This window comes from Vicugna pacos, chromosome 2 (genome assembly GCF_048564905.1).
Source record: "Vicugna pacos chromosome 2, VicPac4, whole genome shotgun sequence".
NCBI classification, from domain to species: Eukaryota; Metazoa; Chordata; class Mammalia; order Artiodactyla; family Camelidae; genus Vicugna; species Vicugna pacos.
In genome coordinates this window covers 102,643,064-102,660,390 of record NC_132988.1, presented here as the reverse complement: position 1 = coordinate 102,660,390, position 17,327 = coordinate 102,643,064, and the positions used below count along the sequence as shown (strand labels likewise).

Below are 17,327 nucleotides of genomic sequence, written 5' to 3'. Positions count from 1 at the left end.
GAGGTGTTGAGTTCAGCTAAAGTTTAAATACAGGAGAGTCGGAGGCTAGAGCAAATCCTTTTCAATGTTTACATTCAGTGGTGCTACTGAATGTAACTAACCTGCCTCCCATTTACTAGCTTTGGAACCTAGGGGGCAAGTAATGACATTTTTCGGCTTTAGCGTCCTCTTTTGTAAAATGGGTATGAAAACGGTACCACCCACCTAACTTATAGAATTATAATGTGTGAATTTGTAAAGCGCTTAGGGACACTGCCTGGCACACTGGCACGTAGCAAGATCTTTAAGTGTTTAATAAGTAAAACCCTACGCTGTGCTAACCTCCACTTCCACACTGCTAGCCTCTTATTAAGCCCCACCGATACCGAAATTCTGGAGACGCCGCTTTTCTGATTACAGTGTTTTCTAACCCACGCAATTATTTTTGCTGCCGTTTGCAGTGCTAAAACTCGCCCAAACGATTTGGGATATCCGTATTCTTATCCCCGCCCCCTTCGTTCCCGCTCCCCCTCCCCCGCCGCCTGAGTAACTGTGGGGGCGTGAATGGGGGAGGGGGGCATGCCCGTCTTCCCTCCCACCCCCTATCTTCGCTGCTCCGCGAAAGCCTTAGAAACCTCCTCAAGGCTCTCTTGTCCTCCGAGGAACGCCCCCGGGGGCGGGGCTTCAAAGCCGCGCAGGCCCAGTGCAGCAGCGCCGCGCCTGCGCGTTGGAGAGGCTGAAGGAGGCGGGGGATTGCTATGCGAGCGAATGTGTGAGGGGAGGAGGCGTCCGGGCCGAGCGTGGTACTACGACGGGCGCGGGCCGGAGGGGGCGGGGGGATGCGCCGCGGCGGTGGCGGCGGCGGCGGCGCGGGCGCTGGGACTGGTGTTTGGAGGCGCCAGAGCAGCGGATCCCGGTCTCGCTGCCGCAGCACCGCGGGTGTGGCGCGCGGCCTGAAGACGCCGTACCTTTTTGCTCACCTTTTTTTTTTTTTTTTAAATAACCGGAACCAATGAACGCAGCCGGGACCCGAGCTCCGGAGGCCGCCGGTGCCGACGCGACCAGGCTGGCGCCCCGCAGGAGCTCGAGTCTGAGGCGGCGGGGGCGGCCCGAGGAGTCACAGGCGGCGGCGCCTCGCGGAGCGGGCGAGTGGCCGGTGGCCGGGGCGCCGCCACGCTTTCCCCCCGCTCCTCCTCCGCGTCCTCATCCCGCCACGACGCCCGGCCCGGCCTCGGGCTGGCTGCGGCGTTGGCGCTGGGCTGCGCTGCTGGTGCTTGGGCTGCTGGTGGCCGGCGCGGCGGACGGATGCGAGCTGGTGCCCAGGCACCTCCGCGGGCGGCGGGCGGCGGGCTCTGCCGCGGCGGCCGCCTCCACTCACGCCGCGGCGGCGGGCGACGGCCCGGCGCTTATGACAGGTGAGGGCCGGGAGGGCGAAGGGCGGGGCTCGGCCGGGCGCTGCGGGACCCCCATCCCCGGGAGGGGCCCGCGCTCCTGCGGGGCCGCCTGTTGTTCGACGGCCGCGGCCAGTGCGGGATGCCGAGCCGGGTGCCCAGACGCCGGCGCCCCGGCAGCTGCTTCGTCGCGGTTCCCTGCACTCGGGACGCCTTCCCTCTCCCCTCTGACACCCCGCCCTCGGCTGAGCCTCTCGACTGCACTCACTTCCCCGCCCTTAAGTCTGCCCCGCGATGTTCTACGCTGAGCAATGCGGTGGTTTCTCTTCCGTGCTGCAGAAGAGCCAGCAGGGTCTGCAGGGTACTGGGCTGATTTTTTTTTTAAGCTGCTGGAAGTCAGCAGCAGCAATGCGGTATTGAGTCCGCCTCTAGTGCTGCTTTTGCAAAGGCAGCTGGCAGCGAGTCTCACAGGTTCAAAGCCCCGCTGAGCACAGTGTCCCACGGGAGGCTGCTAGAGCGGATTCTTTGAGAGACTTAATACCTAGTGGTATTAGTGGTTCCTTATAAGTATGCGGAAACCTCTAAGTCTAATGTGTATTTTTGGGGGGGGTGGGAGGAAGACCGTTTTGCTGGTGGGAGCATCACTGGGTGACAGAGGGTACAGAAATCTCAGCAGGTAACCAGGAATATACCTAAAATTTACTAAGTGCAGGGTATTCGGTGCTTTGTATTTGAGCAGCGCAGTTCTGATAGGCTGCACCAGCATCTTTTAAAATATGGAACGTTCTTGAAATTATTGAAAACTTGCAAACGTGTGGTAAGGCTAGGTGGAAAAATGACTCCTCTTAAAGCTTTCCAGTGTCATGTACAACTGATAGGTTGTGGTTTAGGTAATGATGTAGGGATCGTGGAATGATTTCTTTTGGAAAAGTAGTGGCCACGTTTAAAGTAAGCTTTTGTTTTTGTGGCACTCTTCTTTATTTTTAAAAGTAATCTGTAAGTTTTCTAGATTAATTGCAAGAATAAAAAGGAAAAAGTAAAGCGGAACACAATGACCCTTCATTAATTTAACCAGAGTGATAGTCCAACAGGCGTTTGAAAGTTACTAACAGCTGCTGTGAGTGGTGCTCAGGAGCTATATTCTTTAGAGCAAAGCAGCTATTCTCTGGATTCTGTGACAGGATGTTGACTATTCTAGAGAGGAAGGAGTTGGTAAACTCTCCAAGCTCTTTGGAAGTTGTAATGTATGGAACATAATGATCAGAATATTTAATTTGCTTTACCCTGAAATAAATCAAGCCCTTTTAAATGAGCTTGAAACATCAAACCTACCTCTGGGTAATTTTGATAAAATGATTACAGAATGATCAGTATTAGGGAGTATAATATAGTTTGAGTAAGAGGGTAGGTTGGATAGTTTTATGCTTCAGTAGTCTTACGGTGATTATTAGGGAAGTAACAAGCTAAAACTATAAAGTGAAGGTTCAGTGCCTCATGCAGGAAGGGAGGGAGCTGAACTGTTTGGGTTTCTAGAAGCTGTGGAGTGTGGCTCTTGGTTTCTTGAGCAGAAACGTTTGGTTATTAAATAATTGGCTAATGTTTTACCAATATGTCATTGGTAGAAGGGCACATGATTCAGAAAACTTAGTATTTATTAACCACTAATGTATATGGGTGTCGTGTAGATTATTTCAAGAAAATTACTTCAGATGGAATTTTATTTTAGTAAGCTGTTTATAATCCTTCCTTTTGAAGACTTAAATTCCTCTGAGTTATTTATGGTATTGTGAAAGAGGAAAAGTGATTCTTACTGGATAAAAAGTCTGATATATCACAGAAAAATGAGTTTGTGCTATAGTGCTTTAAAATAAGTTTACTAAAATGATATTTACCCTGGAATTTATTTTTAATATTCTTATTGTTTCCCCTTGTTAGAGTATTGAGTTTTGACTAGTTAGACATTTCCATTTAAAATTTAAGGTAATAAAACTACGCTAAGTTCAAGTTAAATTGTGGTCATTTTAATAAGTTTACGTAAATACAGTCAATAGCGCTGGTATCTGAGAAAAGATAAATTGAAATTCCATGGTAAAGTTAGAGCATATTGAAAATTTCTTTGAATTTTATGATCCATACAGGACTCCTTCCTACTCTTCTGATTGTATGAATAATGCTTTCTTTTATGCTTTCCATTTGTAAATGTTGTGCTAAACCCAGAATGTAATTGATTATTGCTATTGTACACTTCGGGAGGTAGAACCATAGACTGAACTTAAAAAATACTGTGTTATCATATTCTAAGCAGTGTTAGTGGATAGAAATGGGGTGGAGAGCTTCAGTAATAAAACTAAGTTTCATGTGAATTTTTAAAGTGGAAAATTCTTGTAAGAATTCTGAGAGAATTATTCTCTCTGGCTCTGTATTAAACATGTCATTTAACTGTGAATTCTTGATAGCTCTAAAAATGACAGCCCAAATCACTTTATCTTCTCTTTTCCTCTACAGATGAGTATTTTAAATACTTACCTTTATAAGCTTCGTAAGTTTGCCTCTTACTTGTCTTGTCTAGAAAACGTTCTTTTCCACTGAAGTTTGCCTCTCAAGAGTTTTACTTTAGAAGTTTAGTGTATTTTAAGAATAAATCGCCTTTAAATCATCTATTGCATGCTTAGTTTTGAGCAAGCAGGTGTTATTATAAAGAGAGTATGACAAGTCATCAAAATAAACAGACCTGTTGTCATAAGAATATTGGTTTATATTGTCTTTTCCTTTTTTATATCACCCTTTCAAGATTCAGTTTGCAAATGTTTTGATAAGATGAAACCATTAAATATTTACAATGCTATGTAGTAAGGGCTTAAGTTATATATAATTTCAATAATAACAATAATTTAATAATTTAATAATATATATATAGTTAGAGTTCTTACTTTGAAAGTAATTGAAATTTAAAGCAAGTTAGGGATTGGTGATTGAGGACTTGTTGATTATAATCTAAAGCAGTGCTTTAATAATTCAAAACATCACTTTTTTTTTCTTATTTGCCTAACAGATTTAGAAGTAATGAATTGATCCCAGTAGGGAGTGATCTCATCCAGATGTGGTCCTTGAGAAATAGTTTATGAAAGGGCAATGTCTATAAAATAGACATATACACATACATAGATATATCGCACATGTATATAGAACACAATTCTTTAGTCTACAATTCTTAATTCTGTAATAATTGAAACATTAAAACATTTTTTTCTTACATGTAATTGTTTCAGAATTTTTTTAAAACAAATTTTAACTTTAGAAATATTTGCTTTTTTTAAAATGAACTAATGATGCTTTCTTTAGTGCCTTTGTAAAGGTTTTACCTTAACTATAACACTTTTCACTAGTTTGCTGTTACTAGTCATAGAAAATGCATATTTTAAAACATGTCTTTTGGAATAATTAAAATTTCAATGGAAATTTAAAATATTCTTAGTTTGAAAATATAATTTCGTTTAGAAGAGCCACTTTACTCTCTAGCACTAAACACATCTGTGTAGTAGGGCTTTCAGTAACTTGGATGAAAATACCTCGCGTGAGTGTGACTGTCGTTAGAAAAATGTTAAGCTTCACCTTTCATCACCTTGCCTTCCTAACATTTACCCAGCGAATGTCACTTTTTTTTTTTAAATTAGCAGTTGGCTGGAGTGTAGCATGCACCTATTGCTTTGAGTAGTGTTTTGTGATAAATTTACACGTGTAAATGTTTTGATTGTGACAATAAATTCATAGTGTAGTTCACATAGTAATAGAAACTGTTGTTTCTTTTGTGAAGTTACTCTTTTTGTATTTAGCTTAGGATTTCCTGAGGCCGCCTTTTGATGACTAGGTCTTCTGCTGTATCCTTTTTTTCCTTTCCCGTAGTTACCATTTACCAGTCCCTTTCTTCATCAGGTTTTTCACCATTGCTGTAGGTTGCTTTTTCTTTTTCCTGTGGCTAACTACAGAATTAAAGAATATACGCTCATCCCTTTTGATCTAGTCTGTTCTGACAGTTTAAGAATTAGTAATTATCTTACTGGTCTGGCAACATTGCATCCTTTGGTACTCTTTTTGAGAATACTATGGCAGAACTGATTGGTCTCTGTTGGGAATCCCCTGGCACAGGAAAAACTCAAATGGCCAGCTAGAAAAGCGGGTTCAGGATTTAGCTTAATTTTAACAATAGGAGGATCCACACAGGAATTCTCTAATTTGCTAAAGTCTTCCTTTGTGGTTGGATACATGCTAATGTTTTTAGATTACTTTAGAGTTTTGAATAACTGTATCAAACATTTTGGATATTGCCCTACTCAGTGATAATAATGCAGTGTGGAACACTTTTAAAATGATGTGTGGAGATTTGTATTTGTACATATGGTAGCTAAAGTATGTACTCATTAAGCTAATGTTAAAATTAACAGCTAAAAGTATGATTAGCAAGCCATTTTTTGATATTCACCAGAATTAGGACCTTATTAAGAACTACCTAGGAGATTACTTCTGAATTGATCAGATTTCATCAACTAAGCAATTATTAAGCACATGCAGATTACCACATTGTAGGAATAGTAAAAAATACAGAAGAGAATAAAACGTGGGTCTGTCTATTGGGAATAATAGGCATATTTTTTGAACTATTACTAGTGGTCAGTATTGTGCTGAGTGCTTTATATATATATAACTGTTTTTGATTCTGAGATTAATTCTGTTAGAGAGTTGCTAGCCTCAGATAAGAGATGAGGAAACTGATGCAGGTTGATCTTAAGTAACTTGCCCAAGGTCACACTTAGTGAGTAGCAAAGTCCGTTGTTGACCTAGGTTTCTGTCATTCCAAAGCTTTGATTTTTAACTGGTATGTTGTATGCATCCTTATACAGACTGCGATTAAGAATAACGGACAGCAAAATATTGGGAAAAGGAAGGCTACTAAAGAATATTACTTGGAGGAGGGTTGGGTTTGAGCTGGACCTTGATGTACAGATAGGACTTCTTGTGGAGATGAGTGAAAGGACTTTCCAGGAGAAGGCATAAGCAAGAATAAGGAGTTAGTTTATAGTTTTTCTTTGGAGTTGAGCATAGGGTGTATGTAGAGTAGAGGGAAATGCAAGGAGAAAAAAGTTTCGGTCAAAGTATCAAGAGCTTTAGTATTACCTACTTTATTCCATATGTATTGAAATGTCAACACATCTGAAACTAGGGTATTCAGCCATGTGCTGGGGAGTATGGGAAGCCACAGGAAAGTAAGATACAATTTTCTTGATATGTTCATTTTACTAGATTATTTTGTAAATAAACATTAGATATTTAATAGTAATTTAAAACATTTAACAATACTAAACATGCACAACTTATGGGAAAATGTAAGTTTACTTTAAATTTTAAGGTAAAACTAAAGGCTTAAAAAGGTATGTTGACCTTTCAGAATGTTCTGTTCATAAACGTAGAGTTCTAAATCTATTATCCTGTCAGGGATTGAGAAGCCCTGTGGTTTTTAAACATGGGAGTGACATGACCTCAGTGTTTGAGAAAGCTAAGTCTGGGTGGATGGAAATGAGGAGATAATAGAGATAAATAAAGAGGCCATTTAGTAAGCTATATAGGAGTCAAGGTCTTGAGAGTTCAAATGATGTTATGGCTATGAAAATATTTGGAGGAAATTTTATAAAATGTTTTTTGTTATTAGATTTAAAAGGAATCTATAGGAAGTCTAAAACGAAATTTACCTTTTAAACTCCTAGAGTTTGTAGAATGACTTAAAGTGGTACAAGTCCTTGAAAACAAGCAAAAAGAAACACTTTGTTGTATTGTCTTCTTCATTTCAAATGTACCTGTTTAATATAAAATTATTATTTTTATATATGATTGGACTTACGTTAGGATTTACAAAGTGTATGAAACTTTTTAGTAATCCATATTTAAAAGTGCATGTTTATTCCTTAACAAAGGATAACTGTTTCCAGATTGAACTAACATTACAGTGCGTCAGAGTTGAACTCCCCCGACCCCACCCTGCTTTGAATTACAGTGTCTCAGAGTACTTGACATAATTTTTTTCAATATTAACTTTTGAATTTCATTGTGTGAATTTCACACCTGATCTGTAGATGATGATTTCAAAAGCGAAATCTGAATGATTTGTTCTTTTCCTTAGTCTTCTAGATCTTTATGTTAGTAAGTATTAGATGTTCAGTCCTCCTTGACACTTGCTGATCCTACCTTCAATAACTGTCTCCTTGCCTGGTTTCATTGTTGCTGATTTTAAAGGTGATTCTCTCCTAAGCCTCTGTCCTTAGTCTGTGTTCCTCTATCCTAGCTGAACATTTCCTCCTCAGAGAACTTCGTTACTAGGAAAGTTCTCAGTTGAGGGTGGGGAACCCTAAGCCAATGATTGATTTGACTTTTGGCACTATTTCATTTGGCCCTTGAGGTGATACTGCACAACCATCATGGCTGCAGTCCTGAGAGTCGTTTCCTCTCTCCTGGGCTTCATCAGCCATCTCGTCTAAAGTGAAACAACTTTAGGATTAAGGATTGGTTGTAGAATTTTTGATAGTGACTACTCAAGTGTTTTCTTAAGATAATGATAACTCCCCCACCCCAGGACCAGGAAACCAGAGGATGACAAGAACAGTTTACTTGGACTAACATTCATTTCAGAACCCAGCTGCCTGTATCTGCCCCAGTAGTTTGTTGCAAATGAATTTTTTGTGTGCTTCTGGATCTCGGCTTCTGTGTAACTTACTCTTTTCCTCTAGTCATTTTCACTTTCTTTCTCTATTTTCCTAAACTTGACATACTGTGGAACTGAAAACTTGAAAAATGATTTTACTGAATTAAGTAAAAACTGGGTTTTTAATTTTAAAAATCCTTGAAGTGAGTATCTTATTGATGTAATTAAAAAATACCGAGAAACCTCATCACAAACCCCCAGAGTAATGAGAGCGATTTGTAACTGTTTCTTAAATGATTCTCAGTAAGTGAAAAATGTTTTAAAAATAGTTATTTGAGATTTTTTCCTGCTATTCAGTACAGGATACATTTCACAGATTCATGTTATTGAACTCGTGTTTTCTTTCCACTATTGTTTTTCTTTCCTTTTAAAAATATCTGATGTTGAGTAATAGATAATCTTAATTCCTGTTCTTCTTTACTTCCATTCTCCAGCAATAAATCTCTTAACTGTTCCAATAATGACGAATATATACTTTTTCCTTTGTTTTCCTGCTGTCTGTTATCTTCCACTCTTCTTTCTACTTTGTCACCCACATTCACACCATGTTAATCCTTGATATTTCTTTCTTCTGTATTTCTGGGTGCCAAATGAAAAAAAAAAACTACTTTAAATCTTTGTCCAGCTGTGATATAGATATCCTTTGCTGTTTTTTGAAGTTGGTTTCTTAAAGTGCCTTCCGATGTGCATCCAGTGTTTGGTTTTAGGTCTGTTGAAATGGGTCCTAAAAAGAACCATATAGGTTAAAAGTGAGAAAGTCAGACTTCAGTGAATGTGTGTGTACACATGTGGTTTTGAACATTTTTAGGTGACTGTTTTGTGTCAGACATGATGCAAAGAACTGGAGGCATAAAAATTGACCATTTTTATTCTTACAAGAACAGTATAAAGTTGAAAATTGCCTGAGTGGATTGCATAATTTAAAAGTGTATAAATATCATTTTTAATTGAGGTATATTTGATGTACAATATTGTATAAGTTTCAGGTGTACAACATAGTGATTCACAATTTTTAAAGGTTATATTCCACTTATAGTTATTATAAAATATTGGTTATATTCCCTGTGTTGTGCAGTATACCCTTTAGCTTATTTATTTTACATGTAATAGTTTGTATCTCTTAATTTCCCACCCATATCTTGCCCCTCCTCCCTTCCCTCTCCTGACTGGTAACCACTAGTTTGTTCTCTATATTTGTGAGTCTGTTTCATTTTTTGTTCTATTCAATGGTTTATTTTTTCAGATTCCACATATAAGTGATGCCATACATTAACCCCTTATTAGTCATATCATTTGCAAATGTTTTCTCCCGTTCAGTAGGTTGTCTTTTTGTTCTGTTGATGATTGTGTTTCTTGGAGAAAAGCTTTTAAATTTAATTAGGACCCATTTGTTTATTTTTGGTTTTATTTTCTTTGCTTTAGGAGACAGATCCAAAAATCATTGCTATGATTTATGTTAAAGAGTGTTCTGCCTGTGTTTTCTTCTATGTGTTTTACAGCTTCTGGTCTTACACTTAGGTCTTTAAATCGGCTTTCAGGTCATTTTTGTATTGGTGTTAGAGAATGTTCTGATTTCATTCTCTTACATGTAGCTGTCTGGTTTTTCCAGGACCACTTATGGTAGAAACTGTCTTCTATTGTATATTCTTGCATCCTTTGTTGTAGATTAATTGATCATAATTGTGTGAGTTTGTATCTGGGTCCTCTACTCTGTTCTGTTGAGCTATGTGTCTGTTTTTGTACCATACTGTTTTGATGACTCTAGTTTGTAGTATAGTCTGTGTAGTATAGGGAGTGTGATTCCTCTGGTGCTTTTCTTTCTCAAGATTATTTTCGCTATTTGGGATCTTTTGTGTTTCCATACAAATTTTAAAATTATTTGTTCTAATTCTATGAAAAATTCCCTTGGTATTTTGATAGTGATTGCATTGAAACTGTAGATTGCCTTGGGTATTATGGTCATTTTAACAATATTAGTTCTTCCAATTCAGGAACATGGTATATCTTGTGTTGTCTTCAGTTTCTTTCATCAATGTCTTACAGTTTTTTAAGTATAAATCTTTTGCCCTCTTAGGTAGGTTTATTCCTACATATTTTATTGTTTTTGATGTAATTGAAATGGAATTGCTTCCTTAATTTCTCTTTCTGACAGTTTGTTATTAGTGTATAAAAATGTAACAAATTTCTGTGTATTTGTTTTTTAAAAGGAAATGACTGTGGTAGCTTATCTAGTAGCACTCTTGCATTTTCTAAAAATATCTATTAGAATATTTATTACAAGTGCTTGTTATACATTTGTAGTATTAAAAATAAGCTCCTCCCCTTCCCCTTCTTCGGAGCAAGGTATAATATAAATGAACATAGTTCTTTTTCATTCACTCTTTTGTATTACTTTTAGTCTTCGTTAACAAACAAACAAAAAATACAAGCAAGCAAACGCACAAACAAAACTTCAGTGACTTTTATGTGCCAGTCACCAAATTAAATGTTTGAAGTTTTAGGATTAATAAGCTATTGACCCTGCCTTGTTTTCTAGGTGGAGATATACCAATTTAAAGGGTGATAATACTTTGTGATGAGGGTATATAGGTATATAGTATATGTGTTGTATTTAACAGAATTACAAAGATAGAGCTCCTAACTTTGATGTAGAGAGGTGGGTTATTAATGAAGAGGTCCCCCCTCCTCTACAGTGTTAAGTATTCACTGAGAATATATAAGAGTTTGTCAGATAGGAAAAATTATAGTGGTGTGAGAGGAGTAAGCTGAGTTGGAAATGACATTGATCATAGACATTGTCATTTGAGAATGCTAGATGGAGATTGTGAATTACCAAATACCCAGGATGGCAGAGTCAGTGGTCAGCCTGCTTGCAGTGTGCCAACATCCATATTTGCATGTGGGATTCAAATTCATGCCTGGCATTTTTATATTTTATCTCATTTAATCCTTATAGAAGCCTTGTGAAGTTATTTTCATCTCCATAATAAGTTATCCCATATAATGGAGATTTAGGATTGCTCTCAAATAGTTTATACTTTAAAAATCCTTCAGTGCTAACGGTTTTTATGATAAAACCTAGGGTGTGGTTGGAAGTGAATTAGAAAATGAGGCTGGATATGTAGCAGAGTTAAACTTTCTGATTAATGTTAAATTCTAGATCTTCATTGTCCAAGGAATCTTATGAGTTCCTTCTTCATTTGTCTTTGGTAAATAACCAGTTTTTCACTTCTTGAAGTTTTGCTATTAAGTATTTTGACATCTTAAAAAATACTCATTTAAAATGTATAATTTCTAGGGCTTAAGACAAATGACTTAAAAAATTGGTATTCTCAGTGGGTAATTCCTATTTGTGCTTTGTTTTCATGAATATTCCTTAAGGCTGGAATGTAATTTTTAAGAAACATGGCGTTTTTATATCTTAAATTTTTATTTGCACTGTAAGTCTGTTCCATCTTTCATACAGTGTGATTGAGAGCATAGCCTCTAGACTAGAGCAAGATTTCCTGGGCTTAAGTCCCAGTCTGACAGTGGTTTTGTAATTTAGGGTAGGTGATTTAACTTATTAGAACCGAAATTTCCTTATCTCTAAAATGGGTTTGAAGTATAAATGAGTTAATCGGTATAAAGTGCTTAGAGTCTGGCAAGTGTAAGTGTTCAATTACTGGTGATTTATTTTTTTTTTAAACCTGTAGATACAGATGTAGGAAAATTGTAGAAATGGTCTGGGATATATTGAGGAGTATTGTTAAGATGTTTATATACATTTGAAAAAGTAAGAAGACATACTTTAAGTCACTTGTGATCTAAATAACCATTAATGGTCTAAGATTAGTTAACATTTTATAGAAATATGAAACTAAGTGTAGACAGTGCAATTGAGGAGTACTGTGGTATTTTTAAAAAGTTGTATCATTAACTTAAGTCATTTTGTACCTTTATTATTTTATAATTAAAATATCTGAAGCATTTAGCAGTTGTAACAGCAGTCTGAAAAATCTTTAATTTCTGAGTATGAAGATTTATTATGGGAAAGTTAGAACATACAGAAACGTATAAAGTAGAAAACATACCTGCCTCAACAACTAGGCATAACAGTTATAACACCAGTCACAGTCTTTTTAAGGTCTCTTTTATATTCTTATATATATTTAATAACAGACTCAGAGTATTTTTCTCTTAATGTGAAATTACTTAGTAAATATTTGAATGTTGACTATATTACAGACATATGATAAGTATGGGGGACACAGTGATGAACAAGATTGATAAGGTCTTTGTCCCCATGGAGCTTGCATTTTGTTTGTGAAGATGGGGTGGGGGGAAAGCAGTATTTTAATTTGCGAGAAATGCTACCAAGGAACAAAAGAGACATAAGATAGAGAATAATGTGGATAGTGTGGGGACAGCTATTATTTTAGGTAGTTTGGTTAGGGAAGGCTTCTGAGAAGGTCACATTTAAGATGACATCTGAAGGATAATAAAGAGCCAAGTCTGTGAAGAATTAGGGAACAGTGTTCAGCTCAGGAGTAAAAGGATGGACAAAGACCTTGAGGCAAGAAAGAATTTGAATTATTTGAAGAAATGAAAGAGTATCATTTTGACTGAGCATCTTGAAGGAGGGGGAGAGGAGCATGCAATCTGGCTGTACAGTGGGAAGGGCCAGATGGTGCAAAGCCTCATAGACCTTGTTTGGAGTTTATTCAAGGGGTGATAGGAAGCAGTTTAAGGAGGGGAGTGAAGTGATTTGATTGATTTTTGTTTGGCATGTTGTGTGTTTTATACTGTGGAAAAAACACATAACATGAAATTCACCATCTTAACCATTTTTAAATGCATAGTTCAGTAGTGTTAAGCATATTCACTATTGTTCTACTTTCTGTTTCTGTGAACTTGACTACTTTAGATACCTTACATAAGTGGAATTATATAGTATTTGTGACTAGCTTATGTGTCTTAGCATAAAGTCCTTGAAGGTTCATCCATGTTGTAGCATGTGACAGGACTTCCTTCCTTCTTAAGGCTGAATAATATTCTATTGTATGTATATACTACATTTTTAATGTCCATTCATCTTTTGACAGACTCTTGGGTTGCTTCTACTTCTTGGCTGTTGTAACTAGTGCTGTGAATGTGGGTGTACAATATCTCTTCAAGATTCTGCTTTCAGTTTTTCTGGATATAGTCAGTGATGGGGATTGCCGGGTCATATGATTCTGTTTTTAATTTTTTGAGGAAGCTCATACTGTTTTCCTTAGTGGTTGTATCATTTTATAATCCCACCAACAGAGCACAAGGGTTCCAGTTGCTCCATGATTTATATTTTAAACTTTTCTTTGGCTGCTGTTGGGGACTGAATTGTTGGGAGCAAGAGTGACCATAGGGAGATGGCCTAGAGGAGTAGTTATTAGGAGTCTAGTTAAGAGTTAATAATGGCTTGGACTAGAATGGTGGGAGAAAAGGAGGGGTTAACAAGGTATTTTGGAATTCGTATCTACTTGACTTGCTGATAAACTGGGAAACAGGAGTGACAGAAAGGGAGGAATCAAGGATAACTCTTAGATGGTTAACTTCAAGGTTCCTAATGACGTCTGTGATGCTAATGCAGGTAATCTTTCCCAGAAGCCCTCAGTATATTTCTTCTCATGTCCGATTGGTCAGTCCTGGGTTATTGAACAATGGAAATAGGATTTCCCTAGTTTAGAACAACCATGTTTCATTGTCGTAGGGCTGGTGGAGTGGCCCATCTTCCTGAGCACATTGCTGCCCCATATTTGAACAAAATGGAATTTCTCTTAGGAAGGAAGAAGGGAAGGAATAACACATAGTTAATTAGTTTTGTGAGCTTTGGGGAAGCATCTTGACCTCTTTTGCCTCATTTGGAAAATGGGAGTAAAACTGCCTCACAGAGTTGTGAGGACTCAGTAAAATAGTGCTTAACAGGGAGTAAATGCTGAATTAATGATTTTTATTGAATCTTTACATGATTCTCCCCCTCCCCCAACCATCTTTGTTTTGACTTTGTATTTCTATTAACTACACCACTGTTTTCTGATCAACCAAACTGAAATTCTAGGAGTTACATTTGACCTTTTCCCCATTTCCTCCATTCTTATTGCTACCACACTGGTCCTGAACGGAATCATTTGTGCTAGAGGAGGCAGTTCAGTAATCTTACAACTCCTCTTGTACTCTTATATACTAGTTCATTAATAAAACTTTTATTATTTTCCATTTATACTAAATTAAATTTAAACTTGTTGTGAAGTTCATAATGGACACAAACTCCTGCCAGTCTTCTGCATGTCATAAATACACTCTAACAAAATTAGCCACTCCTTGTTCTTTGAACACACCTTATTTCCTCCTTTATTCCTTTCCTTACATGTTTCCCTCATGCTCGAGTGTCCTCTTAATCTCTGAAGGTCCAAACTAAATGTTTATTCAGTCAGTAACTATTGATACTATTCAGTGTTTAGCACACTGTTGTAAGAATTGGAGGTATAATGGTAGGCAGAAATTGACATGGTTCCTGCTATTCCATGTTTCTTTTGCTGTAAAGTTTTTCCAGAGTCATCTTCAATAAGACATGACTTCTTCCCCCTTGGAACTTTCTTAATAGATTGTTTATACTCTTCTTATCACAATTCTGATAGGCGGTATCTGTCTACTTGCATTGTTTTGCAGTGGTTCTTTCTTTTTAACTCACTTGAGGTATCTATTTTGGTATCTTTCTCTTAAAAGTTATACCATAGTCTTGTAAATACTTTCTGACTTGAAGCTTTGTCTTTGATTGTAATCTGTTGCAATTGCTACCTTACATCTGCATAATGATTAATGGTTTACAAATATCCCAAAGTATCCAGCACTTTAACATATATGGGTAGTTAGTGTGGAATACATATAACTTAATCACTGACATCTTATCAAACATGTCTCTGTTGGTATTGCAAAATTTTATATGTTAAATATTTTGGGGAAGAGCTGTAGCACATCTTTTCTTGTGACCACTAACTTCTAGTGGAAAAATGTTCCAGGATCAGCTTTCAGTCTTTCAGTTTTATAAAGCAGTTTATAAAGCAGCATATGAGCAGTTACGATTAATACATTATTCAGTTGGCTTAAGTCATGGACTCTTCTTTAAGTAATAATTTCTCATCTTTTTGAAAGAGTTTAGGGAAATTAAAACAATGTAATTATTAAAAAGGGTAGAATTTTATTCAACTTGTAATCTCACAGGCTTTAAAACATTTAAAAAGTGCTAGTTAATGTGAAATTAAGAGTAGTAAAGTCAGTAAGTATTAGGCAGGGACTGTGAGATTTCACTGTGTTACTTAGTTGGGGAGTGTATTTATTTAACAAATATTTGAATGCCTACTTTAAACTACTAGACACTTCTTAGGTGCTGCAGAAATACAGAGAATTGAACAAATGATGTCTCTGCTCTCATGATTTCACATTTAATGCTCTACTTGTTGTGCAGTTGTGGTTTTGCTATATACAGGGTGTGGTCTTTGGACAGATTAGTGACCACCACACTTTATGATTGCCACTAAGCCCAGTATTCACTAGTTCCTTTGTAACTGAAGTTGAGTGGTACGTTGATTTTATTTATCAATCTTTTTTACTCATTTGTAATATCAGTTATACAAGTCATGATAAATCTCTTTGAGTCTTATACAAAGCATATGTAAATACATGTATTCTAAAATCAACTTTAATCCAATATTATAGACCTAGAACTAGAATCCAAAATCTGTTAACTCCTGATCTTGTTTTTGCCATATGCTATATAATATTTCTTTATGGAATCTATTTTTTTTTCTCATTTTCCCCTCCCTTCCTTCCTTCCTTCCTTCCTCTCTCTTCCTTCCCTCCCCTCCTGCCCCTCCATTCCCCTCCCCTCCTGCCTGTCCTTTCCCCTCCCCTCCGCCTTCACCCACCACAGTCCACCCCTTGCTTGATGTTGCCGCCCCTGCTTGTCATGACCCCGCCTGCTCTCCTAGTGCCGGCTTCTGCCCTCAGCCCACGCTTCTGCCTTGTTAAAGGTGTGTGGTTAACTGTACATTTGATGCCTCCTTGGAAGCCTCTTTTTGGGTGATGCAGCTATGTGCAGACACTAGGCCATCCACTTTTCTGAGCCTATACCTCTGAGCCTGCTATACCTCTGTCAGTTTTTGTATTTTTATTTGCAGCTCTTGGAATTTACTCAGATTTCCTCTTCTTTTTATTTATTTTAGCTTTTATTAATTTTTTCTATGTTAGTATGTTTGCTACCATTTGTAGAGTCTTAAAAAGAAAATTACCAAAATCAGTACATATTGTGTGCCTTAATATGTACTTCTAAATTAAAAATTTATTTTACCTTTGGAGTCTACTTTAAAATGTCATAGAAACATGCAGATATGTTGGCCCTCTGAATTTAGTCAAAACAAAAATAAATGATAGATTGCTTAAACTTGCTCATAAAATTATTACCTAGCTTTTATTGTGTACTGAAAATTTAGTTTTACATTTTGAAAGTCTTTAAAAATTCATTTTCAGGTAGGTGGCTGATAGTCATATATTATTCATCATAAGCCTTGTATATTTAACTATTAATAATTAGGACTTTTTTCATATTCTAGATTAATAAAGGAATAAAAACTTGTTACGATATTCTGGAACCTCAAATTTATAATGAAACAACATGGGAATAGGCTTTGCTTAGGAAATAAAAGATAATAAGATAAATAAGTCTTTTTTTGTCTTCATTCAGCTTTTCAAGATTTCTAGATAAACAGCAGCTGTTTTTGGTTAAATACAAATTCCAGTGCAAGACATGATATGTTTATAGATAATTCCTTTCTAATCATGATTAAGATGTTCCTGAAAAATCTTACCCTAGCACAATTTGAAATTGAAGTACTGAGATCTTATGGGAAAAATAAGCTTTGAAGTGAGGATCAATAGACACATGTAAGTCTATTTAATGTTTATATTTACTGAAAGAAAAGACCATAGTAAAGAATCATTTGCATTTAGAAAAGTGAATTTCTATTTATTGTCCTTCTGTTATAAGGAACTGTTCAGAATTTCCTTCTATAACTTGTGAGATGCTCAAAAACTCATTTTAGGTTATGTACACTAAGGAGCATATTAGTATGCTCCTTAATGTTTAGTCCATTGAAAAGTTAGACATCCTTGTTTGTTAATGGAATTGTTGC

General features: G+C 37.1%; 1 protein-coding gene across 1 annotated transcript in view; it reads left to right on the top strand.

The window, feature by feature from the left end:
- The first annotated feature begins 721 nt into the window (after positions 1–721).
- STIM2 (stromal interaction molecule 2) overlaps positions 722–17,327 on the top strand; it is a 146,715-nt gene continuing 130,109 nt past the window's right edge. Inside the window, exon 1 of the mRNA XM_072945459.1 lies at positions 722–1,394. Within this exon, the coding sequence (XP_072801560.1) occupies positions 992–1,394 (403 nt within the window). The 5' untranslated portion in view covers positions 722–991. The remainder of the gene's footprint in view (positions 1,395–17,327) is intronic.